Source organism: Macaca thibetana, chromosome 13, assembly GCF_024542745.1.
Source record: "Macaca thibetana thibetana isolate TM-01 chromosome 13, ASM2454274v1, whole genome shotgun sequence".
Classification (NCBI taxonomy): Eukaryota; Metazoa; Chordata; class Mammalia; order Primates; family Cercopithecidae; genus Macaca; species Macaca thibetana.
In genome coordinates, this window is record NC_065590.1 from 35622072 (window position 1) to 35649401 (window position 27330).

General features: G+C 38.4%; 2 protein-coding genes and 1 non-coding gene across 8 annotated transcripts in view; 2 read left to right on the plus strand and 1 right to left on the minus strand.

Moving 5' to 3' along the window:
- Positions 1-27330, plus strand: part of PAIP2B (poly(A) binding protein interacting protein 2B) — a 577567-nt gene that overhangs the window by 362461 nt on the left and 187776 nt on the right. The gene's annotated exons all lie outside the window — the stretch shown is intronic.
- Positions 1-27330, minus strand: part of ZNF638 (zinc finger protein 638) — a 154216-nt gene that overhangs the window by 29718 nt on the left and 97168 nt on the right. For all 6 annotated transcript variants that reach the window (XM_050754360.1, XM_050754361.1, XM_050754359.1 and 3 more), the window contains 4 exons: positions 18930-18988; positions 18645-18697; positions 3160-3210; positions 558-629 (listed from right to left, as the gene is read on the minus strand). In XM_050754360.1, the coding sequence (XP_050610317.1) occupies positions 558-629; positions 3160-3210; positions 18645-18697; positions 18930-18988 (235 nt within the window). The remainder of the gene's footprint in view (positions 1-557; positions 630-3159; positions 3211-18644; positions 18698-18929; positions 18989-27330) is intronic.
- LOC126934504 (U6 spliceosomal RNA) lies at positions 19344-19447 on the plus strand. Its single transcript, XR_007718973.1, has one exon. It is a non-coding gene; the product is annotated as a U6 spliceosomal RNA (small nuclear RNA).

Sequence of the window (27330 nt, forward strand, 5' to 3'; positions counted from 1 at the left end):
AACTTTCACATGGCAGACCAACATCATAATCACATACACACAAAAATAGTACTGTGTAATTTCTGCAAAGATTCTTTAGTCTATTAGGAAAGATACTACTAAAAAGATTGCTCTAGTTCCAAGGTGCTACATTTATTTTAAATAGTATTCCATTTCTTTATGGAAAAAAATGAATTCTCCTAACATAATCTTTTTAAAAGTAACAAGCATCTAAGAAATTGTACAAACTGGAGATGGCAGTATGAATTGACAACTCTAAAAAAAAGAGGGAAACAAAGATTTAAACCATTTATGGAGGGAAACGACAGAGCAACCTGTGATTACAAAGCTGTCAAAAATGTACAGTTATATAGCTGCATATATATGTGATTGTTTACATGCACAAAAATGTATCTGCCTATTTGCCAAAGACAAAATTCCAACAAAATGGGTCAGGTTTTAAATATCAAGGAAATATCTACTAAACTATTCAAGTATTAGATGCTAACAACTATTATACGAATTTAAAACGTGAATAAAGAATAAACAATAAAATCTCTCCTCCCCAATAGTCTTACCTGTTTTGATTGAAGCTTTATTACCTTTAGCAGCTACCGTTATCACAGATTTTACAGAACTTGCTGATTTCCCTAATTCACAAAAGCTGCAGTCAAAATTGGTTTACTTAACTGTATCAACAATCCCCAAAGAACTTCACAGAGAAAAAAATATAAGAACAATAGACTATATTTTATTCAAAACATAAAATCATATTTGGGACATAGGCCGTTTTCTAAATCTAGCAATGATGATAATTTCTTCAGAAAAAAGAAATCACTGAAATAAGAATCTACCTCCCTACTGGGGTATAGGTCAAACATCCCTAATCTGAAAATCCAAAATCTGAAATGCTCCAAAACCTGAAACCGTGAGTGCTGCTGACATGACACAAGAGGGAAATTCCCACATAAGTACTTAAAAAAAACTTTGTTTCATGCACAATATTATTTAAAACACTGTATAAAATTGCCTTCAGGCTAAGATGTATATAAAACATAAATGAATTTCACGTTTAGACTTGGCTCCCATCCCCCAGGTATTTCATTATATATATGCAAACATTCCAAAATCTGAAAAAAATCCAAAATCTAAAACACTTCTGCTCCCAACCATTTTGGATAAGGGATACTCAACCTGTACTTAAAACAGCATTCATGCAAGTTAAATAAATTTCTGAACGTGTGGATCAACTAGAAGCAAAATTACTAATTCCAAGGACATAAAAACAATCCCATACTTTTAGCAGTTCCAAAAGCAGTTAAACCTAGACCCTCCCAACCCATGCTTCCATGGCTCCTAATTGATTAAAAAGCATTCAAGAACACTTATATCATGGTCAGGTCATATAAAGATTGTTTTGACTCATTCCTACAGTTTCCTAGCTGTACAGGACTATTTAAATTGCTCTGACCATTATTTGTACCTACATTATCTATTACTATGGCCTATTTTCCAAGATGGTGCTGTTTATAAAGATGTGATCATCAAAGTGTTGTAGAAGACTGTCAGAGCCCAAACACTTTCCATTCAGAGAGCAACACAAGATTTAACTTCGAAATTAGGATTCATAACAACTAGCAAGAATGGATGAGGAAAAAGCCCAAGATCAAAAATCAACAGATCTAAACTAAACTCCAATTTATATTGAGAAGCTTTGGGGCACTAACAGATTTGTGTACATATTTCCCTATATATAAGGGTGATGATTGCCAGAATTACGTAACAGGAACCTTATGAGAATACAATCATACTTTTAAAAATCATACAAAAAACATTCACTGACATCTACAAAAATCAACTGAACCAATTTACAAATCCACCCTTTATATTCAAGACAGTCCATAATCTTTGCTCAAAAAGAACAATACAAATCCTTATAGCTTGTCACCTAGCTTGTCAATTCTTAGTCATTCACGACTTTTGCCACACTGCAGTAAACTGAGCCTCAGTGAGCCCTTAAGATATTTCTTTCACTATCCCTATGTTATTATCACAAGTCAATTCACTTTATAACTTCTATCTGGGTACTGGGACTTAAGGAAAAAATAAAAAATAGCCGGCATTAATTTCCAGCAAGTAAAGGAGTGGCCATCAGTTTAATCCCAGTCTACCACATCCCCAGTGACTCCATACACTTGGTATCAAAGTAACAGCAAAGTGTTAGCAAAATAAATGCAGCTTCAAGACAAGTTTCCCAGCCACCCATGACCCACTAGCTTCAAGTCAAGTTTCGTAGCCACCCATGACCCACTCAAATTACTGCTTCTAAGAAACTACTATATGAAAATTCTGGATCTGCCACTAATAGTGATTTTTGCCAGTTCCAGGCTGTTTCCTTTCCTTTTTAATATTATATGAAAGATTATTTGTTTATTTATTTGAGACAGAGTCTCCCTAGGCTGGAGTGCAGTGGTGAGATCTCGGCTCATGGCAACTTCCACCTCCCAGGTTCAAGCGATTCTCCTGCCCCAGCCTTCCTAGTAGCTGAGATTACAGGTGTGCACCACTGGCACCTGGCTAATTTTTTTGTATTTTCAGTAGAGACAGAATTTCACCTTGTTGGCCAGGCTGGACTCTTAACTCCTGACTTCAGGTGATTCATCCCCTTCGGCCTCCCAAAGTGATGGGATTATAGGCGTGAGCCACCATGCCCAACTTGAAAGATAATTTAATACACTGATCTCTATTCACTTAAAAGAAATGACCCTGAATTAATGTGGGTTTAGCAGAAATGGGAGACAAACTGGAAAGGATTATGCCAGGGAAAAGAGAAAAAAACTTAATTATTACCTAAAATCCCACCATAGCTCACAAAAACCATAAGTGATCATATTTATTAAACTATTGTATAAAAGAAAAGAAGAAGAGAGACCTCAATAAAAGAGAAAGAGGAAAATACGTGATATTCACATCAGAAATTTCTGCAGTTAAATTATTTCAATAATTACTATAGGAGCATTATCTAGTACATATCATTTCTCAAAACTGCTAGATTATAAATCTCAAAGATTAGCATGCATTCAATACAGACTACGTCATGTGAAATCCAAGACTACTACCATACGATTTTAAAATACTTTGAAGTTTTAATAGTCTAGAATCCTAATTTAAAAAACATACCTGCAGATTTGTTTACTTTGGCTACAGATGCCTTGGCTTGTCCAGTTTTGGCTAAAATAACAAGAAAAACATTTAAGTACTACATTACAAATAACATCATTTGGATTTAGTTAAGTCAACCTAGCAATAATTTAGAAAGAACCCTGCAAGAAACATCCCTATACTCATCTTTGTATGTCCATGGTATTACTATGGGGGCAAATTCTTAGATATGAACTTGATGTGTCAAAAGGCATACAGATTTAAATTTTAACGATTAACATTAGACTGACCTCCAGAAAGGCTGAACCAATTAATATTCCCATCAATAGTACATAAGCATAGGAATTATTCCCCATTTCCAAACACACACAATATATCAAGTCAAAATCCTGCCAAGTCTGACCCGCAGACTCAGGCTGAGCGACGGATGAAAAAAATACACAGACACAGGTATTTTGCATGAGTGCGGCTAGGGGACTGCTTGGCCTTAGAGACACCGAAGACAGAATGCAGCCCTGATAAGCTGGAGCCGCTTGTATTTATTCAGTACAGATTTAATGATAAAGGACTGGAGCCAACACAATCTGTAGGTACTTGTCGCCCCATCCCCCCCTCCTTGGGAGCAGTCCTGCGCGCACGGATAGGATGATTAAAGGTCTGCAAAAGTAAATAAACTCGTCTAGATAAATTCCTTTACACTCCTTTGTTACCTACTTCTTGCCCTTAGCATCAGGGTAAGAGAATTTAGCTGCCTTCAGCCTGTATTCTCTCCTGAAGCTTTGCAAAACCTCCCGGACTTCCAAGAAGGTTTGCATCTCTCCTTATAACTTTTCCCATCACCCTGACTGATCTCCTGCATCTCCCCCTTTTCTGTTTTTTGCATCAGGTTTTGTTGATTGAAGAGTATTGTTGATTGAAGAGTACAGATGTGTGCAGCAACAGGTTTGTCAGGCGTAGCGATTACTGCTCGTATTCCGGCTTTGCATCCTAGAATTGGTAAATAACGTAAGACAAACATGAGTATAATTAGTAGTATCTTTTTCTAATCAAGGAGTGGGAGTCTATCCAGGAGAGATGTTCTTGCACATCCTTCCATATGGCTGTCTGTTGGGCATGTAGATCTACGGCACTTAGCAATTCTAGATTTAAGTTGCTTTACGACTGCTGTTAAATTATCATGTAAGGTCACCCAGAGGTGTTTCACCTCATCCCAACTATGTATTGACTGGCTCCATGGTAGAGAGGTGACAGAGATATGCTTAAGCTCCCAGTCGGTTTAATTGCTGTCAGAATGCTAGCGCCATCTTGTCACTCCCCTACATGTTCCAAGGCAGTCTCGAGGGCTTGCAGATGTGGAGGAACCTTATGATTTATACCCCATTGTAGAATAAGTTCATTAGACACATTTCTGGTCAAGTTATCTACAAAAGTAGCTGTTTGTACTGACTCAGTAATAGATGCTACAGCAACACTAGCAGTTGCTGGGATGACTACGGCTGAGACTATAAAGGCTATAAGAGCAACTATGAATCTTTTGTGTCTGACCTGGGATATGGCATGTTCTAAGGTGGCAAAAGCAGAGGAAACTTGCCAATAATCAAACTGGTAGGAATGTCTCAGATTGCCTCCTTAATACCATAACACTAGTAATATTTAAATTAGATATACTGTAATTAGTGATACATGAGGTGAAGCAGGCCTGTCCTTGCACTCAGGTCACAAACATGGAGTTTTGGGGTGTAATGGAAATACTGGTTCCCGTAAGAAAAACATATGGATGAGTAGTGCAAATCAGGCACTGATCTGTGTGATTATGTATAAAGGTTATAGCATAATTGTTACTGGAATTATGGTATGTCCCATACCAGGTGGTAAGGGTGGTGCTAAGATGTCCCAGATGCCATAAAATGTCTTGGGGTGGCATGGACTCTACCTGGGGTCTGGGATATCCCATCCCCTCTTCGGCCCAAATCCCATAAAGGAATGGACATGGCCACGAAACTATGATTGATATCACAATGGACGCAAACATCAGTATGTTCGCCCTGTAAACAACCGTCAGGGGCTCCAGTCTAAGATATTAAATTGCCTAACTGGAGACTAAGGGCTTGTCCCCCATGACAGACCTCCCAGCCGAAGTGGAATCCATTACTTTCCCGGCTTTGTTCTTTAGCACAGGGAGGAATGCTGGGCAAAGTGGCACTGATTGCATTGCCCGGTTTGAGGCTACTGGCAACCAAGAATGTTAAGGCATTTCCTTTGCCCATGACGTACCCATAATTTTGTTTGGGCAGGTACACAGTAAGGGTTAGAACTTTTAAAACTTACACACAGTGGGAGGACAGTGGAGTGATATGTAGTGTTACCTGGCACCTTAGTCCAATGTGTGCCATTAATAAGGGACCCTACTAGGGGTAAGTCAATCCCTCCTAGCCAAGCAGTTACATTATTAGAGGCTGGAAGGGGGTGTCTGCCCAGGTAACAGGGCATAAGAAAGGCGGATCTAAGAGATGAGCCCAACAGAGTGTAGCAGGTACGGGTTGCAGGGAAAGCGAGAGCCTAAAAAGGATCCTATGTGAGTTGCAACTTACACCAGAGAGCAAAGCAAGGAACACATTATCTGGAGTGAATGGTTTCTGTGTCTGGAGCAGGATTTGCTCAGCCTTGTAAGTTGTCTTCTTCAGCATCCCCCAGGTAATGTCCGGGGCTTGTGTTGTCTGAGGAAGCTGTGTTGTCTGGAGCTGCGGGTCCTGTGGGGTCATTTCCTTCACTTCTGGTACCGTGTTGGGTCCTAGCCACGCCATGGTATGGTCTGATGCATCATGCTGGAATCCAAAGAGGGCCTGAGCGGGGTGTGAACACAAGCATATCATCTTCCCCATGTTAGCAATTCATTTGGACATACCATACATTACTATTTACATCTTTCCATAATACTGTGGGTTTTATGTCTTGAGAAGATTTAGCAAAGTGCTTTTCTATAGCTGATTGAAATTTATCATTTAAATTGAAGAAATTAAGCGTAAATAACGCTTGTGCTACTAGTGTTGCAGGGTCCTTACTCATTTTCCCCTTTCGTTTTCTGAGCATATTTTTAAGGGTGGAGAGGACATGTTCTATTATGGCCTGTCCTTGGGGGTTATATGGGATGCCTGTGGAATGTTGGATGCTCCACGTGTGACAAAACTGTTGAAAATGTGAGCTGGCATAAGCCAGATTATTATCAGTTTTAATTTTTGTGGGCCACCCCATAAACACAAAAGTTAAAAGGTGTTTAATGATATATCGGGTGGACTCTCCAGGAAGAGCGTGTGCTAATTAGGTAGGAATTGGTATCAACGGATACATGTACATATCTTAGTTTTCCAAATTTAGGGACGTGTGTAACATCTGTTGCTGTAACTGATTAGGTTCTAGTCCTCTACGATTAATACCTGTTGAAGGAGGGGACGTGCCTGTGAGCTAGCTATCTGGGTATTGCAGGACAATTTGTTTAGCTAGTCTTGGGGTAAGCTGCAATTAAGTTTCTCTAATTTTGGTGGAAAAATCGATGCGACTGGGTGGCTTGGTCAAGCAGTGACGTCATAACCTGCAGGTCTGCTTGATCACTGCCATAAACCAGTGGGAAAGGCAGTGAGCTGTGGGCTGGAATATGTGTGATAAAATTGACTGTGTATGTTGATCCAGCAATTGCTGAAGTCCAAGAAAAGGTGCACTCAGGGTGGGCTCGAGAGCGGACTTTATGAGCGCCGTCTCAAGGTTTTGCAACAAATAAACAGAGTCACTAACAATGTTAATGGGCTGAGAGGAATAGGTTTCTAGGGCCAGTATTAGGGCTCCAACCTCAGCTCCCTGAGCGCTAGTAAATCCAGATCTAGTGAGGGAATTATGTGGTTTCCATCAAATAGCCGCTTTTCCATTTTTACCAGAACCATCAGTAAAAAGCGTTAAAGCACTAGGTATGAGGGAGTGAACTACTTTTGCTGGCAAAACTACAGGAGTATAAGATAAGAACTGAAATAGTTTGTCAGCAGGAAGGGCATGTTTTATATGGCCTGCATAATCAGAGAGTGCTATCTGAAGATCTAGTGATGGGGCAAGACTGCTTCGAATTTTTACTCAAGAAAATTCTTATGACATCAGGGTCATAACCTAGCAACAGACTGCATCGTCTGCGGCCCATATAGATGACTTTACTAACTAGCTGGATATAGTGAGATAGTGTTTTAGTCCCAATATGTGAGCAAAAAACACATTCTAGGAAGCGCAGCCCTGCGGCCATCTGTCCTATTAATCCTGTAGAGGAGTGTTTAGCAGGAAAAACAAACAACTGAACTGAATATCATGGATCTATGCGATCTAGATGCCTCTGAGAAATAACTTGGTCTATTTCCTCAATTTCCCTTTTTGCTGCAGGGGTTAAATGCCGAGTGAGTCTAGGACAGCATTGCCTTTTAGGACAGAAAACAGGTTCTGTAATTTATCAGTAGTTATGCCCAAGGTAGGAGGATGCCAGTTAATATCACCCAGTAATTTCTGATAATCATTTAAGGTATGTAAATTGCTAGTATTTAATTTAACCTTCTGAGGTCTTACTGACCAGGAAGTTAGTATGTATCCAAGATATTTCCAAGGTGAGGACATCTGTACTTTTTCAGGTGCTACGATTAACCTCTTAACAACAGAGGTATATAAACTTAAGTTTACAACAGAGGCATATAAATTTAAAAGTACTGGCTGTTGGGTCTGCTAGTTAAATACCATCCACAAAATGAATAATCTTAATTATTAAGAAATTTTTTTCTACTGGGGAGCAAAGCCTGATTTACATGATGCTGACACATGGTAGGACTGCTCAGCATTCCTTGAGGAGTATTTTCCAATGAAATTGGTGAGCTGCCCTTTCGTTACTGATAGCTAGTATGGTAAATGTAAATTATTCTCTGCCCTGTTCTTTAACAGGAATGTATAAAAGCAGTCTTCTAAGTCAGTATCGACTATAGGCCAATCTTGAAGAATTGCCACAAGGGAAGGGAGCCTCTGTTGAAGAGGCCCCATAGGTTGCAAATTAGCACTGACAGCCCACAAGTCATGCAAGTCTCCATTTGCCAGACCTTTTGGGAATGATGAAAATGGGCAAATTCTAAGGGCTGTTTGAGGGTTCTATATGGCTGGCTTTTAATTGCTCAACTAATTTGTGGGCTCACTGTAATTACTCTCCCTTTAAAGGCCACTGTTTTACCCAAATTGGATCTTGAGAGAGCCACGTCAGGGGTAGGGGAGGAATAACAACAGTGGTCATTATTAGAAAGGGGTTTGCAGCTCCCATTGGGCTAAGAGGTCCCATCCCCAAGGTTAACAGGGACGGTCATGATTAGAGTTTTGTAACTGTTTTTTCCCTCCAAATCACAATGTTAGGGGGCACTTGCTCTGCTTGGCTGTGTGCACTTCCCCGATGCCGACAATTTTTGTTTCTGAGTGACCCAAGGCCAAGTTTCTGGCCAGTTTTGATCACTAATAATCGAAATATTTGCCCCTGTATCCAGTAGGCCAGTAAAATTATTATTTCCAATTTTTAAGGTAATCATGGGTCTCTGATCAGTGATTAATTTTTTCTAATATACTCCTATGGCTCCCGTGCTTCCAAACTTCCCTTACCCTTTCCCTGGGCGCTGGGGACCCAGTATGGTAAGAGTAGTAACTGAGCTATTTTAGATTTAGGAGGAAGAATATGCAGACTGACCTTTACATTCCATCATAACTAATATCTCACCTTGAAAATCACTATCAATTACTCTCGTGAGCACACTGATTCCTTTACTGGATAGGCTTGATCATCCTAGGACCAATCCCACCGTTCTGGAGGCAGTGGGCCCCAGATCCCTGCTGCAACCCTTTTGGGGTCTTCTCCTTCTTTTAGCACTAATTCGTTGGGGCAGAGTAAAAGTTCAATCCTGTGCTCCCAGAGGTGGCTGTTCTGAAAGAGTGGACTGTGGGCTTTCCAATTGACCAAGGAAAGCTGCTGGCACTGCCCAAGTTTGGAGCAGGGCCTGGGGCTGGCCCCTCATGGAGTTTCCTGATTACTTATGGGGTTGCCATCTTTTCAAATTTGGACTTGCATTGATTTGCCCAATGTTTCTCCTTTCTACATCGGGGGCATACAGAAGGGGATTCTTTTCCTGAGTTACCTCTTCATATGACCTGGCTCTCCACATAGAAAACAATTTGGGTTTTTCTCCCTTTTCACTTTAGGAGGCTTTATTGCCATAGCCAATATTTTGGCTTTGTGTGTTTCAGTCCCCATCAGTTGACATGCTCATGTAAGTTCCCTGACCGTAGCTGCCTTTCCTCTGACTGTCTGCATTGCTTGCTGGCAGTGGACGTTAACATTTTCATAAACCAACTGCAACAATAAGATATCAGCACCCTGGGCTGACTAATTTGTCTCTTAATTGCCTGGGTTAACCAATTGATAAATTCAACAAATGGCTCCTAAGGCCCTTGTCGAACATTTATAAAAGATCCCTGTTGAACTCCGCTTTCAGAAATTCAGTTCCAAGCCCTGAGAGCACACACAGACACTTGTGCATAGGCTTAGGGAACAAAACTTAATTGTTGTTGTACACTGGCATAGAAACCCCTCCCCTGAAGCACAGCAGCTGTTATGTCTTGCCTGGCCAATTGATTCTGGTTGGCTTGTTGTTCACACAACTTATCATACTCTGCCTTCCAGAGGAGGTACTGACTGGGCTCTAAAGCTGTTTTAGCTAGCACTGACCAGTCCCATTGGGCCAAACAGAAGTTGTCTGCTACGGCTTCAGTTAATCCTTTCGTAAATGGACTAACAGCTGTGTTTGCGCGAATGCTTTCTCTTATCTTTATAAGTGTCAAAAGAAATGGGTTCACATACCTGATCGCCTTGGTGATCTTGCATTTCCGGACAGGTTAAGAGCTCCCCTTCTAATGCCACCTGCCTAAGACAGGGTCCCATAGCTGTAGTGTATCCCTTGTCTTTTTTCCAATTTATTGGGGGAGGGGGCTCAGGGAAAACCTCCATTTCCTCTTTAGTATCTTTACCCAGTAATGGCAGTGATGAGGGAGGAGGCGGTGGCACTAAGGTAGGTGATGGTTCCTCCTCCCTTCCCTTCTTGGGCTCTTCTGCGTACAGCGGGGCCAAAGCAGCCCTAACTAAGGTCCATACGGTTAAAGACGTTACTGGGATCCGTTGCCCTTGTGTATGATACTGTTTAAGGTTTTTCCCCACTTGTTCCCAGAGTTCTAGGTCCAGCGTTCCTTCTGCTGGGAACCACAGATTATGGGAAACAACAGTTTGCATTAGGTCCCTTAACTGAGCCTGTGAAATCGAGGCTCCGCTATCTTTAAGCAGTTGTTTCAATACTTTTATATATTGTTTCTGTTGTGCGGATAGCTGTTGTCTCATGATGAAACTCCAGCTTGAGAATTCCCCTGAACTTGGATATCCCGAGCGGGCACCAATGACTTACTGACTGCACAATCTCTTCGCCTTCATTTTCGGGGGTTCCGCTGTGATCCCTTGCAACGTTCCTCACGAGGGGCACCAGCTGCTGAGTCTGATCCGCTGACTCTGGCCGAGCGACGGATGAAAAAAGTACGCAGACACAGGTATTTTGCGTGAGCGCGGCTAGGAAACTGCTCGGCCTTAGAGACTCCGAAGAGAGAATGCAGCCCCAATAAGCTGGAGCTGCTTGTATTTATTCAGTACAGATTTAATGATGAAGGCCTGGAGCCAATACAATCTGTGGGTAACTGCTGCCCCCGCTGTAGGGAGCAGTCCTGCATGCAGATGATGAAAGGTCAGATGATCAAAGGTCGGAGGATCAAAGGTCGGATGATCGAAGGTCGGCAAAAGTAAATAAACTTACCTAAATTCCTTACTATTTGCCCGTAGCCTCAGGGTAAGAGAATTCAGCTGCCTTCAGCCTTTATTCTCTCCCAAAGCTTTGCAAAACCTCCCAGGACTTCCAAGGTTTGTGTCTCCTTATAACTTTTCCCCCCACCCTGACCAATCTCCTTCAAAAGCCTAACATGGTTAACTGAAATGATCAACCTTCCCAATGTTAAATGGAAACTGGTAGAATTTTTTTTTCTTTAATTGTAAGTGTAGATGTATCCATCTTCTTATGTTTAAAAGTCATCTCTACTTCTTTCTCTATAATCTGCCTAATCATACTATTTTCCAATTTATCTTTTCAGTTGAGGCTTTTTTCTTTTTATTAGAGTTCCTTATATATTAAGAAAATTAACACATAGGTTAACAATTTTTTTAAAAGTCACTCAAAATACTGATGCACTAATACATTTTATGTAGTCAAATGTCTTCCTGAGAAGAACTTCTCAACCTAAATTTTACAAAAATATTCTCCACACTGTTATCATCTTATGTATCATAGTAAATCTTTGATCCAACTGCAGTTTGATATAAGTGCTTTTACTTTTTTTTTTTTTTTTTTTTTTTTGAGATAGAGTCTCGCTCTGTTGCCCAGGCTGAGTGGCACGATCTCAGCTCATTACAACCTCCGCCTCCCAGGTTCAAGCGATTCTCCTGCCTCAGCCTCCTGGGTACCTGGGTCTACAGAAGAGCACCACCACACCCAGCTAATTTTTGTATTTTTAGTAGAGACGGGATTTTACCACGTTGGCCAGGCTGGTCTCAAACTCCTGGCCTCAAGTGATCCAGCCACCTTGGCCTCCCAAAGTGCTGGGATTACAGGCGGGAGCCACTGCACCAAGCAGAGTGCTTTTACTTTAATCAAAAGTAAAAAAAAAAAGTAGCTAATGAATAATTGATTGTTTCCCAACTAATATGAAATATCATACAAATTTACTGATGGTCTGTATGTTTTGGGAAATATCTCTGGATTCTCTTCTGTCCTACTTTTTGTCTACATAACTATGTGAAACGATTCTAAATCTTTGAACTTTGTAATATATTTTAATATTTATTGTGGTTAGTCTGTTTTCATTGTTTTCTTTAAAGAACTGTCCTGCCTATTTTTCTATGTTAATTTCTTAAACTTAGAATCAGCTTATGTAATTTAAAATGTTTTATCGCTATTATTCTTTATACTTAGTGTATAAAGAAAAAAAGGTTTAGCTGGACGAGGTGGTTCTGGCCTGTAATACCAGCTACTCAGGAGGATGAGGTAGAAGAAGCACTTGAACCTGGGAGGTGGAGACTGCAGTGAACTGAGATTCCACAACTGAACTCCAGCCTGGGCAACAGAAAAAAAAAAAAAGAAAGAAAGAAAAAAAAGGCATTTTGTAACAGTGAAGCCTTCTATCCAAGAAGGTTGTTTTTTCATTTAAGACTCATTTTATGCCTTTTAATATTTTAGTTTTCTTTTTATAACGTCTACTTTTTTAACTGTAAATGGACTATTTAATATTAGATTACATAAGGAGCTCTTCTTTATAAATAAAGCAATTAAACATTACATATTAGAGAATTAAGATGGGTAATTATAATTAAATAGCACTGTATAATTGATTCTCTTAGGTTCTCCACCATACTATCATATTTGCAAATAATGGTGTATCCTACTTTCCAATTTCCATGCCTCCTGAATTACATTGTACTGGTTAATGGTTATTAGTTTTAAAAAATATTTATTTTAACTCAAAGAAGTGCTGATACATAGTCTCAGTTTAATGGGAATGCATCTCATGCATTATTAAGCATATTATTATGTATATGCTGGCTTTTAACATATGCGTACTTGTATATGTGTGTGCATAAAAAAATATATATACACACATACCATATTTAAGAAACTTTTTTTTTTTTTTTTTGGAGACAGGGTCTCACCCTGCTGCATAGGCTGGGGTACAGTAGCACGATCACAGCTCACTGAAGCCTCGACCTCCTGGGCTCAAGCAATCCTCCCAGATCAGCCTTGCAAGTAACTGGCACATGCCAACATGCCCAGATAATTTCTTAATTTCTGATACAGACTAGGTCTCACTATGTTGCCCACGCTAAGAATTCTTTTTTAAATGCTAGAAATGGATGTTGAAGTTAATACCCCTTTCAGTATTTATGGAAAGGTTCATACGTTCCTTTTTTTAATATGGTAGAATTGAATTAACAGATTTCCTCATTTTGAACCATCTTTATACTTCCAATACAACCCTCTCTTGAGAATAGTCCATTATTCAAAGTGCTCGCAGACACTATATGTTAAAATTTTACACTAAAATTTAACATTATTATTCCTAAATATAATTGTTCTACAGTTTCATGAAAGCTGTCAGCATTAAAAAAAATACTTAACTTTCACCTTTGGGATAATTATAAATTCACATGGAGTTGTATGAAGTAAGAGGGAGAGACCCCATATACCCTTTACCCAGTTTCCCTCCAATGGTTAACACTTTGTATAACTGTAGTACAGTATCACAGACAGAAAATTGATATAATTGATACCATCTACCAACATCCAGATTTCACTCATTTTACACACAATGTGTACTTAGCTCTGTGAAATTTTATCATAGGTGTATATCAGTGTGATTACCACCAGCCAAGATACAGAACAGTTCCTTCATAATGATCTCTTCTAAAACCCATTTATAGCAATAGCCACCTCCCTCCCACCAACCCTGACAATCACTAATCTGTTCTCTCTCTGTAATTTCATTTCAATATGATATACGTGAAATTTTATAATATAAAACTTTTTAAAATAGTCATTCATCCACTGAAGAACATTTGGGTTGTTTCCAGTTTGGGACAATTAAAAACAAAGTACCCATAAATATTCGTGTATAGGCTTTTGTATGAGCGTAAGTTTTCATTTCTCTGGGATGAGTGCTCGAGAGTATAGGTGATAACTCACATAGTAAGCACATGTTTAGTTTTGTTAAGTTAAACTTCCACACTCTTTTCCAGAATGGCTGTACTATTTCACAACTGCTCTTGCACACAATGTATGAGTTTTTCTACATACACATCAGCATTTGGTGCTATCATTATTTTTTATATTAGCCATTCAGATAGGTGTGTAGTGTCTTTGTCAGTATTTGATGTATTAGCCTGTTGCCCCACCTTTTCTCATTCCCCCTTTTATAGGAAGCTTTCCCTTCCCCTGAATGCCATGGTATAGCTGAAATCGATATTGCTTTCTAAAAGATTTGGTGGAACTCACATGTGGGAGTTCCCACAGGTGAGCAGAGGGTTTTTATTGTGGAAATGACTGACTTAAGCAAACAAACAAGAGATCTCTGAATGGTGTGAATCACTTTCTTTAAACATCTTCTGAAATATTTTAAATTACTGACAACAAACATTCATTATTTTTATAATTAGATTTAAAAGAAAGCCATTTTCAGCTGGGAATTGAAAAGGTAAAAAGAAAAGGGGACATAGTATTTATAAAAAAGAGAAAAGCCACAGAAAGAGAAAAAAATCATTCGATCAAGGAAGTTTCATCAGAGATGAGCCTTACAGGATAAATCAGAATCTGTCCCCCAACTCTCCCCAAAAGGAGTCTTAACTGACTTTTTATCTTCAGTACCTTGCCTGTGACCTATTAAGTGCTTACTAAAGTTAAATGAAGTCAGACATCAATTCTATGCAAATAGCATAAATAAAGAAGCAATGAAATAACATGGAAAATAAACTATTCTGAGTGACTAGAAAATAGTACGTAGTTGACTGTTAATAGGTTCAAAAGATAATCTGGGGTCAAAGGGCAAAGAATAATTTACGGAAAGTCAATGAATTTGGACTTTATTCCACTGGTCACTAAAAGTAGAATGATCAGATTTGCTTTAAAGAGACCTCTGGGCAACAATGTGTATAATAAAGCAGAGAATGGAATAAAAAATACCAGTCAGGAGGCTATCTTCAAAAGTTCAAATGTGAGATGATAGGTCTGAATTAAAGAGTTATAGGCATGATGAAGCTACGTATAAAGAATCTGAGAGCTGAAGTAGATTCAAGGGAAAATACAGATCCGCCACTGACCGGCTGAAAAGAGGAAGGATGTTATCGAAATCCGAGTTATGTCAAACAGAAGAAAAGAGAAGACAGGGTTAAGAATTACTCTACTGGATGATTAGTAGTAATTGTAATATAAGAAAATGAGAAGAGTATACTCAAGGGGATAGAAGAGTTTTATGTATGTATGGGAGATGTCCTTAAAGACTGACAGGAAAGAAATCACCCAGAAAGAGGGCCAGGCATGGTGGCTCACACCTGTAATCCCAGCACTTTGGGAGGCCGAGGTGGGTGCATCACTTAAGGTCAGGAGTTTGAGACCAGCCTGGCCAACATGGTGAAACCCCATGTCTACTTAAAAAAAAAAAAAAATCAGTCAGGCATAGTGTCGCATGTGTGTAATCCCAGCTATTCGGGAGGGTGAGGCAGGAGAATCACTTGAACCCGGGAGGCAGCGGTTGCAGTGAGTCAAAATCATGCCACTGTACTCCAGACTAGGCAACAGAGTGAAACTCCATCTCAATAAAAGAAAAAAAAAAAAAAAAGAAACCACCCAGGAAGAAAAGTATGACATGAGAAGAGGAAAAGATTGTTAGGAAAACTAGAAAGGCTGGAGAAAAGTAGTGATCCAAGGAGATCAACAAGTTTTCATTCCTGAGGGAGGTAATTTAGTATATGCACAAAGCTTTGGAATCATAGTTTTGCATTCAAATTCTAACTCCTCCATGTGACCCTGACTCATTTAACCTTTCTGAATCTATCTCTTCTAGAAAATGAGAACAATGTATTTTTTTGAGGTGGAGTCTCGCTCTTGTCATCCAGGCTGGAGTGCAGTGGCACGATCTTGGCTCACTGCAACCCCTGCCTCCCAGATTCAAGAGACTCTCGTGCCTCGGCCTCCCGAGTAGCTGGGACTACCTCCACCACACGCGGCTAATCTTTGTATTTTTAGCAGAGACAACGTTTCACCATGTTGGCCAGGCTGGTCTTGAACTCCTGACCTCAGGTGATCCGTCCACCTCAACCTCCCAAAGTGCTGGGATTATAGGCACAAGCCACTGCACCCAGCCAAACATTAACTATAACTCAAAGAATGGTTTGAAAGATTAAACAAAGTAACATAAATATACTATGTGCCCAGCATAAATATCATACCCACAAATGTTAGGCTTCTTTTCCTTGTTTTCTCTCTTCTGGAACAGATTGTGTTAGTAGGCCTGTCTACTTAATAAGTCATTTTTACCTCATTTTGTATACTAAATTCTAACTTTAAAACAAACTAATCCTGCATCACCTTTACCCTGGTTCTGCTTTTGCTCTGTGTCACAGAACTTCTCATTTTCTAAAACTTGTGTTATTTAATGTTTATTTTATATTTTATATTTGTCATCTCAAGTTAAAAATGTAAACTGTCTGGTGGGATGCCTATTTGGTCCACTGATACATCCTAAGCCTCTACAAAGTACCCCCTAGCATGGGCATATAATAGGTACTCAATAATTACTATTTTTCTTTTTAATTAGTACTGGGTAAGAGCTCTAATGTTTCCATTTATGATCAAATTACACTCTTGCTTCCTCCCTGTGCTTATAATCAAATTTATCCTTAAAACTGCCCTAATTAACTCTTCCTGTCACTCTTCAATCTGAGCAGATCTCAAAAAATTATAAAGTACCCTTCTTTCTCACCTGTCACTTTCTCAGTCCTGTTTAGAGGTTCCTTTTTCTTTCTACATTTATATTGGAAGGAAGTACTTAGCTTTTCAAAATTTAGACCAACTTAAAAAAATTCCCAAGTATCTCACTTTCAATGCCACATGATTGGCTGACTAAAGAATATCTCCAGCAGATACCTGTGACAGCTGAAATTTGGTAATGGTGAAATCTAAGGTCCTACCCCCAAATTCAAAGACACCACTGTGAGTTTTCCAATTGTAATCAATAATATCATCACACTCTTAGTAAAACCTATCAGGACTGAAACTTGGAAATTTTTTATTACTTAAAAATTTTTTTAAACTCATTTACTAAAAAATTCCATACAATAAAATGCAAATTTTACCTCCTCACATCACTTAAATTAACCTTTTTCACATCAGGTCCTAATCATTCCAAAGTGAAGCCCAACTGTGTTTTCTCAGCGGGATTTTTACATCTCTCCAATTTATCCAATCTATATAAGAATCCTAAACAATTAGTGAGTGGCTCCATATTCTCTACTGCAATTTCCCAGTCTGTACCAATTGTTGCTAGCTCTTATACAGAAAAAATAGAGTGCACTTTTGCCAAGCTTAAGAAACAGTGGACTAAACAAAGCTAAATAGGTTTCTTTCCTGAAGGACTTCATAAAACGTGTTCTGTGAATTATTTTTTCAAAAGAGAAAAAATAGCTGTAACACACACCCCAAACTTTTTTACCCAAAACGTCTTTCAGAAATTAATCTTACGACACATTCTGAAAATGCTACTAATGGGGTCAAATTTGAAAACTTCTCAGCATGACCCTTCAAGGCCTTCAGTAGAATAACTCCACTTTGTTACCCTTGTTATGTGTCCCCCACATGAAGTAATCTTCTGCCTCCACATTTTATCTCTTCACATAACGTTACCTAATTTAAAATCTGAATCAAAATGTACTGTCTTCCAGAAGCCATTCATAGTATCTCTACTAACCTTCAATACTTCAGTACTCTATGCAACTAAAAACTACAGGGAAATGAGATATTCCATACAATCCAATTTTCACCTCACTAGTAAAAAACTTAGTACCTAAATTCTTATCTCATTCCAGGCAGAAAAACCAAAACACACTATATTTTTACCTTCCCCAAACAGAACATACAAAACGCAATGTAAGTTCCTAAATTTGTGTCTGCCTTATTTTAGCTTTTCTTTCCTGTCTTTCAGCATTGAGCTATTTATTCTCACTAGTACTAGTCTCAAAACTTTTTTCCACCTTTCTAGTCCTAAATGGACTAAGAAAAAAGAGAACTCGGATTATAAAACTGTATGCAATATTTATTTAACTAGATTCATAATGATGGCTTCAAGTATTTTCCTGAGTATAAAGAAATAGATTTTATCACATGAGTATGATAATATCCATTTCTGGATAGTCTTTTTTGCTTGCCTTTTGGCTCTCAATTAACGTTCAAAATCAAAGGAGACCAGATAAGCAATCTTAACATACCTTTCTCAGGTTTTGTCTTGTGGGTTTATCGGGAGGGGATGGAGGGAGATATTGCATAACTAACCTAAACATGTAAAAAGCAGCTATTAACTATGGAACTAGGATAGATATTTCATATACATTATCTTAGATTTGCTGTATTTACTCCAGCAGAGATTCTGTAATTACACAGCACTACATATTAACCATCTGCTTAATACATGGGTCAATTAAAGAATGTAATTTGGGTCTCCTTCATTAAAGCACAATAGTGTCTTCCTAGCATCATCATCTAAGTTTCTACTAAACTGACAAGATACACTCATTTGAAAGAATGTTAAAAGTAACAACTTACCAGCAGAAGTTGAAGTAACAATTTCAACAGCTTTTGAAGCATCTGCATCTCTTCTATTTAAAAGGAGAAAAAAAAATTAGCAGCAACTTAGGAATTCCAAGTTCTTCAAAATCCTAAAAATGTAATATTTAAACCTAAAAACGTTTAAAATAATTCAACTGGAGTGATATCCCTCTTAAATTGTAGTTATACTGATAAAATATATTAAAAATGCAGTTTTAAAAATTAAAATTTCTTAAGTCACATGTACATTTCATTCTCACATACGAAATCAGAGTCACTTACTTTAAGGTAGATGCAGATCCTTTCTTTGACTCTAAAGTCTTTCTCTTCACCTCTTTGTTCTATGTAGGAAAAATATTTTGAACAAAAGAAATTTAGTATAAAGCAATTTTAAAAATATAGAAAAAAAATATAAAATCTTCCTATTCTAAAGGATACATGCTTATTACCTTTTTCTATTTATAAAGACCTTTTTTTTCAATTTGTGATTACACAGCCTAATTTTACATCTCATCTTTTACAACTCATCTGCGTTTTCTTATCATTCAGTTTCCCCTTATCCAAGACCCCCGGTGGATGCCTTGAAACCGTGCTAGTGCTGAACCCTATATATGCTATGTTTTTTCCTATATATACATGAAAGTTTAATTTATGAATTAGACATAGTAAGAGATCAACAATAAAAAAAATAGAAAAATGCTCTCTTCAGCAGCACATACACTAAAATTGGAATGATACCGTAATTAGCATGGCCCCTGTGCAAGGATGACACATGTATTTGTTAGGCATTCCATATTTTAAATTTTAAAAAAAAGATGTAACAATGTAGTGTAATAAAACTTACATGAATATGGTCAAAACATCTTACTGTACTGTAGATCTTAGCTTCAGCATACAATTTTTTTCTTTCCTTATTAAGTTGAGAACTTTCACCTTTTCACTTAAAGGAAGCATTTTACAGCTTCTCTTTGGCATATCCAAATTGCCAGCATCACCATACTTGCACTTTAGGGCCATTATTAAGTAAAATGAGGGTTATTTAAACACAAAGCACTGCAATACAGTGACGGTCAATCTGATAACCAAGACAGCTGTTAAGTGACTAGTGGGTACATAGCATATAAAGTATGGATAACTCTAGACAAAGCAATGATTCACAGCCCCAGTGGGTTGGAGTTGGACTGCATGAAATTTCATCATGCTACTCAGAACGGGGCACAATTTAAAACATGTTAATTATTTCTGGAATTTGCTATTCAGTATTTTCAAACCACAACTGACCACTAAAACTGCAAAGCCAAGCCTCAGATAGGGGGAACTACTGTATCTTTCAAAAACATGGTTTCTTATAGCACTGTGACATTTCAGATGTCTAAAGTTCAACCACTATCACCCTGGTCTAATCTACTGCTATCTTTTGCTTTGATTACTACAACTGCCTCCTAACCATCTCTGCTTCAGTCCTTGGGATTCACCCACTCTCTATTCACAACATAAAACCAGACTGAACCTGCTGTTCTGCAACTCAAAACTTCTCATTAGACTCAAGGAAAAAAAGCCAGAGGCCTCTTACAACGGCCTCTAAGAGTTTACAACATATGTTCCACCTACCTTCTAACTCCCAAACCACAATACACTTCTTCCTACACTTCTTCACTCCAACCCCCAAGCATCCTTTCTAATCCTCTAAGATGCTACACAGGCATAGGTTTTGCAGGTGCTGTTCCTTCTGTCTGGAATGCTCTCAATCCAGGATGTGGTTTGTTCCCTCATCTTCTTCAAGTGTTTGCTCAAATATCACCTTTTCAATGAGATCTTCCCCAACTACCTTACTGAAAGTTGCACAGCTCTTCATTTCCCAACAAGAGTACTTCTATTCCCCTTTCCTAATATTTTTTTTACCATAGCACTGGTTGAAAACAAACATAATTTATGTATGCATTTTTAACTTATTTGTGGTCTTTCTCTCCCTATCCCTTGAAGTTAAAACTCTGTGATACCGGGGACTTTGTTTTCTTCAATATTCTATTTCCAGTGCATAAAGTCGTGCTTTAACATTCAGCAAATATTTGTTAACTTGATCTGAATTTCATCATAACTGTTCTCATGCAATTTTATACTTTCTGTTCTTTTTGGGCACTCTCGTCATTTCTTTTTGCACTATATGGGATTTTATCCCACACATTCCTTCAACTCAATTATTTAGAAGAAATTAGTTCTCGTTCTATTTTACTAATGGTAACTTTCAATTTTAAAAGAAATTTGAAACTACTGAGTTCCAACGTGTAAGTTGAAACTTTTAGCCTTTACTCCTTGGCTACATTCCAATTTTTGATTATACATTTCAGATGAAAATTGTGTTTCTGGTAATTTTAAGTGATATTTCTTGAAATTTATTTTATAAAAATAAGATTATTTAGATTTTAGTCTATGTTTAACTGGTTTCATTGTTCACTGCCAACATTTTATATAATAACTTCTCCATTTCTTACGTTCTTCATTTTAATGTTTTGGAAAAAGATGTATTAGTGAAATACCTTCTAAGTCCATGCAAGTCTGAGAATAAATACTGCCCTAACACACACCTTAGGATTCCACTTGAAATGAATGTACTCAATTACAATGAATCACAATCTTTTTCCCACCCAACTCTTAAGAATGTGTTGCTCTGCCATCTAAGGCTAGACTATTTCTTTGTATAGTTAAACTGTTTTCTGCCTAGATCACTATAAGGTGCCCCACCATAACCATGAAATTTAAAATCCTCAGTATTTAAGTGATGTCCTCTTTCTGGAATTCCACTTATGTACAGATTGCATCTTCTAAATATATCTACCATGCCTTTCCTCTAATCATTTTTCACTTTTAAACCTTCACACCAAGAGTAGGATCACACGTCTCTTGCTCACCACTGCATCTTCTGTAGATGTTACAATGCCTGACACAACAGATGCGTAACAGATGCTTAACTAATAAGAAATAGTTTCAGAATTAAAATGAAAACCTCTCATCCGAATTCTGATTGCATATTTTCGCTTTTATCTCCTTGTTAATTCATTAGATTTTCTGTAATGCTCAATTGTTCACTAACCCCCAGCACTATTTTTCATATCCATGCAATCTTCTTAGTTGACTACTTGCTCCAATTTTAATTGTAATGTTCCCATGAATCCTGCTGAAAACACTGAATTGAAATTTTAAAAATTGGGTTTTTTTGTACAAGGTTGAACCGCAGTAGTATTTCATGGCTAAAAGGGTTTTATTAGAAATCTGATCCTACTTCTTTCCACATCAAGGGCTCCTGACCATCTCCTAGCCCCCTTTTTTTTTGAGATAGGATCTCACTCCATCACCCAGCCAACCTCCGCCTCCCGGGCTCAAGCGATCCTCCCACCTCACCCTACCCAGCAGCTGGATGCATACCACCACACCTGGTCAATTTTTAAATTTTCTGTAGAGATAAGATCTCACTATATTGCCCGGGCTAGTCTCAAACTCCTGAGCTCAAGCAATTATCCTGCCTCAGCCTCCCAAAGTGCTGGGATTACAGGCGTGAGCCACTGCGCTGGGCTCCTAATATTTTAAAGAAAACTTTTAAAGTATGAGTATATGACCCTTTCTCTGGGAGAAAAAAGAATGTTTGCTTTCATTAGATTACTGGTAATGGTGGGGCAAGGAGTAGCTCAAAAAGACTTAATTACTGCTAAGAATGGATGTCGAGATTATTATTAAATTATTATTATTATTAAAGACTAGGTTGCAAGGTTATTATTAAAGACTAGGTTACCTAGTTTCTGACAAGAGTTGTACAAATCCGTATTAACACAGGGATATAGAATACCTTTTCTGTAATATTTACTGATTCCCAGAAGCAGCAAAATGGAAAGGATGTTACATGAAACATAGCTAGAGTCAGAGGCAGTCCTAACATGAAATATCAAATGTTGGGAAGGTAAGTTTTTTCTACATTTTGACATGCCATGCCAAAATCAAGATCTGGACCAAGAAAGCTATAGCACAGCTCTTCTTTTTCCTAGTTTGTTCTTTCAGCTTATTTCTGGCTTGCACTGGTAGAAAAACTTGAAGTGGTAACACGCCAAAAAGATTGCCCCTTTCTGCCTCAGACACTTATTTACAAAACAAAACAAACAAAACAAACAACAACAAAAAAAAAACCAAATGCCCACATACTTCCAATATGAAGAAGGCACTACTCAAATTCTGTTAGGAGTTCCCTCCATTCAATCCCTAGGCATGTTGCTCTATCACAACAGAGGTGTCATGAGTTAGCCCTCTTGTTCCAGCATCATCCAAACAATACGTAGCTGGAGAACATTAATATTTGCCATGAAAATGGCATGTTTTCTAGATTTTAGTGCTAGTATTTTCTTTACCCTGTTCATTACTAAGAAAATCATGACAGTAAATATGCCTGGGCTCTTAGACTTACATTGTTACCTTACCAACTTCATCAAAAAGTTGGCCAAGAGAATTTTTTAAGCTATTTTAAACATTCTATTTCCTTAAATGTATCCTTACCTATGTTCCTTATCCTTAACTATGTTAACTGTTTAGAATGAAAGAAAACTGGCCTTCTCAACAATTCCCAAAATTTAATGATCAGCTGAGTCTTTCTGGACAGTCGCTAAGACAAGCCACTATTCCTTTCTGTTTTCAAGGTTACTAGTCTACCCCCAAATCATTACCATTATCACAAAAGGCCGAGTATATTGATTAAATGAGTTTTCTAACTGGACTTCAGTGCTCTTCTCCACTTTAATCAATCTGCTAGGCTTTCTTTGCCTTCAGAATCATTTGCCTAACTCATTCTCCAGACCATTTCCAAATGAATCCTTCTAATCTCCATTTTATTATGTCATGCCCCGGTTCAAAAACCTTGAACATATACCTCTCTACGGAATAAAGTTTAAGTTCTTAAATTATGTATTTAATCCTTGTTTCTCCTTAACTGCCTCTGCAACTAGATGGCCATGTGTCTGGTAGTTCTGGTAAATCAAATGCAGGCAAATGCTGCTGGGGAACTCATTCTTTCCAGAAAAGAAAACAAAAACTCACTTTGCTCTTCATTTTTATTCCTTTATGTCTCAAAGATAGAAAAGATGCCAGAAGGCGCAGAAACCATCTTACAACTGAGGATGAAAGACGCATTCTAAAGATAGTAGTGCTGGAAGACAAGGCGGGGTTCCTGAAGATACTATGGCGCTGTTACACCAGCACTGGACCACCTACATGCAGATTTCTGTTATGAGATAAATATCTCTCTTATTTGTTAACAACCTACTAGTGAGGTTTTCTGTTATTTGAAACAATGAAATCCTAAATGGTAACATTGGTAATAACTTAAGGCCACACGATTTAATTATCCAAACCAGGACAATGGGAATAAATGTATGGCATGTAGCAAGTATAAACTAGGATGACAAGTTACTCTAGTAGTAACTAACTAGAAAACATATGAGAACTAAAAAATAAAGCTATATATAGCTATATAATAGCTATATGTAAAAATAAGTAAAATAATAAATTTAACCCCCACAAAATGTTCAAGAACTTCATGGAAATAAAATAAAATAAAACTTGCTAAAGGGCATAAAAGGAAATCTAAATAAACAAACCATGTTCTTTAAGACAAAGCCTGACGCTGTTGCCCAGGCTGGGGTGCCATGGTGCCATCTCAGCTCACTGCGACCTCTCCACCTCGTGGGCTCAAGCAATCCTCCTGCCACAGCCTCTTCCTGAGTAGCTGTGACTACATGTACGCACCACCACACCCAGCTAATTTTTGTATTTTTAGTAGAGACTGGATTTCATCATATTGCCCCAGGCTGGTCTCAAACTCCTGAGCTCAAGTTATCTGCCCACCTCAGCCTCTCAAAATGCTAGGATAACAGGCATGAGCCACCAGCCAACGAACCATGTTTTTTGATAGACTTAATGTTGTAAAAATACTATTACAAACTCAACACAGTATTAATTAAATTCCAGCAAGTTTTTTTTAGAGTACTTAAACTGATTCTAAAACTAATGTGCAGGAATAAATGTTCAAGTTTAAACAAAATTTAAATAAAGAGGAAAAACATTAACCAAAATGAATAAACCAAGAAAAATAACTCTACAAGAAAGAGAGGGAAATATTATGAAGTTATAATAATTGCTATAACAGAAACCACATAGTATTGCCACAGCAGAAGAGTATGAAACACATCTATGTATACAGAATTTATACAAATAAAAGCAGCTTTTCAAATCAACAAGGAAGGATAAATTAGGCATAAACAGTGTTGAGGCTAACTGGCTCCCATTTTGGAAATAATACTGATTCCAATCCTATACTATGCTGCAAGTAATAGATTAAGGAATAAAATCTTCTAGGCACTAGCACAGGCAAGTTCTTTTTTTTTTTTTTGAGATGGAGTCTCGCTCTGTCGCCCAGGCTGGAGTGCAGTGGCCAGATCTCAGCTCACTGCAAGCTCCACCTCCCGGGTTTACGCCATTCTCCTGAGCACAGGCAAGTTCTTAAAAAGACAAAAGAAAAAAGCAGGCCAGGAACAGTGACTCACACCTGTAATCCCAACACTCTGGGAGGCGGAGGCAGGAGAATCACCTGAGCCCAGGAGTGTGAGATCACCTTGGGCAACAAAGTGAGACCTCTTATCTACAAAAAATAAATAATTAGCCATGCGTGGTTGCTTGCACTTGTAGTCCCAGGTACTCAGGAGGCTGTCATGGGAGGATTACTTGAACTGGGAGGCAGAGGTGGCAATGAGCCAAAATTGTGCCACTGCACTCCAGCCTGGGTGACAGAGTGAAACCCTATCTCAAAAAGAGGGGCACATGTCCTTGGGACCTCCTGAGGTTGTGTCACAGGCAAAAAAAAAATAAAGAAAAAAATCACAGAAGCCATAGAATACCAATAAATTTGAGTACACAAAAATTTCAAATTTGGCCGGGTGAGGTGGCTCATGCCTGTAATCCCAGCACTTTGGGAGTCCGAGACGGGCAGATCACGAGGTCAGATCGAGACCATCCTGGCTAACATGGTGAAATTCCGTCTCTATTAGTGGCGAGCACCTGAAGTCCCAGGTACTCAGAAGGCTGAGGCAGGAGAATGGCGTGAACCCAGAAGGCAGAGCTTGCAGTGAGGCAAGATAGCATCACTGCATTCCAGCCTGGGCAACAGAGCGAGGCTCTGCCAAAAAAAAAAAAATTCAAACTCGTTATATGTATGCATAACACAAGCAACACACTATAAAATACTTCTTACATAAAATGCAAAATTAGTGTCTAGAATGCACAATATTCATGCACCTTCAAATGAATATTTTTAAAATGATAATAACAGAATAGGAAAAGATACAGACTACTCACTTAAACAGTTAATAGATATAGCTAACAATTATACAAAAAGATGAAGTTAATGAATAATCAAAAGATGCAAATTAAAACTAGGTATCATTTTCCATATGATGCATTTTTAAAGCTGAAGAAATTAAGATGTTGGTAACACTCTCATAAATTACCAAGGAGTAAATTATTACAGTTATTTAGTGAGCAATCTTACATTATCCATTATTGCGCATCTACAAACCAACCATTCCATTGGGTAGGTATCACCTAAAAAAACACTATCATAAATGTCAAAAGATGGCCTGTCAAGGTACACAAGGTGTTAACTAAAGTTCTGTTTCTAGAAACAACCTAAATATCAATCAGTAAGGAATTGATAATATATCTGTGGTATATTCATACAGAGAAACACTATAGAGAAGTTAAAAAGAATGAGGCAAATCTAAATGTACTAACATGGTTAGACTACCAAATCAAATTATTGAGAAATGTGTGTTATAGAACCCCTATAAAGTAGCCATTCCACAGCAAGTAGAAAAACTAAATTACTGGGTGGAGCAGGATGGTAGAATAGAAGCCTACACTGTTCATCCCACCCCCAGCAGGAACACCAAATTTTACAACTATCTGCACACAGAAAAGCATCATCACAAGAACCAAATATCACGTGAGCAATCATACTACCTGGTTTTGACTTTGTATCACTGAAAGAGGCATTGAAGAGGGTAGGAGAGACAGCCTTAAATCCCTGACAGCACACCTCCCCCATCTGGCCCCACAACATGGACAGAGTCTGTGCACTTAAGGGAGGGACAGGAAAGCCATGCTGGGCTCAGCTAGTGCCCATGCACTGACGGAGCCTTTGGACCAGATCTAGCCAAAGAGGAATCATCCATCCCAGCAATAAGAACCTGACTTTCTTGGCAAGCCTCACTACCATGGGCTCAAGTGCTCCAGGGTGTGGGGAAAAGAAAGAGATCAGCCTGTTACTGTGTCTATATAGAAAGAAGTAGACATAAGAGACTCCATTTTGTTCTGTATTTGAGATGCTGTTAATCTGCGGCCCTACCCCCAACCTTGTTCTTGCAAGAGACATGTGCTGTGGTAACTCAAGGTTTAATGGATTTTGGGCGTGCAGGGTGTGTCTTTGTTCCTAGAAAAGCTAGGTATTTTCCAAGGTTTATCCCCATGTGATAGAATGAAACAATGCTGCTAAAAGGTTTATCTCTAGGCACAGGATTTTCCTTTGAACTTATTCATGTCACAGAGATCCTTGTTCTTATGTCTTACTGCTGATTTCCTCCCTAAAAACGAT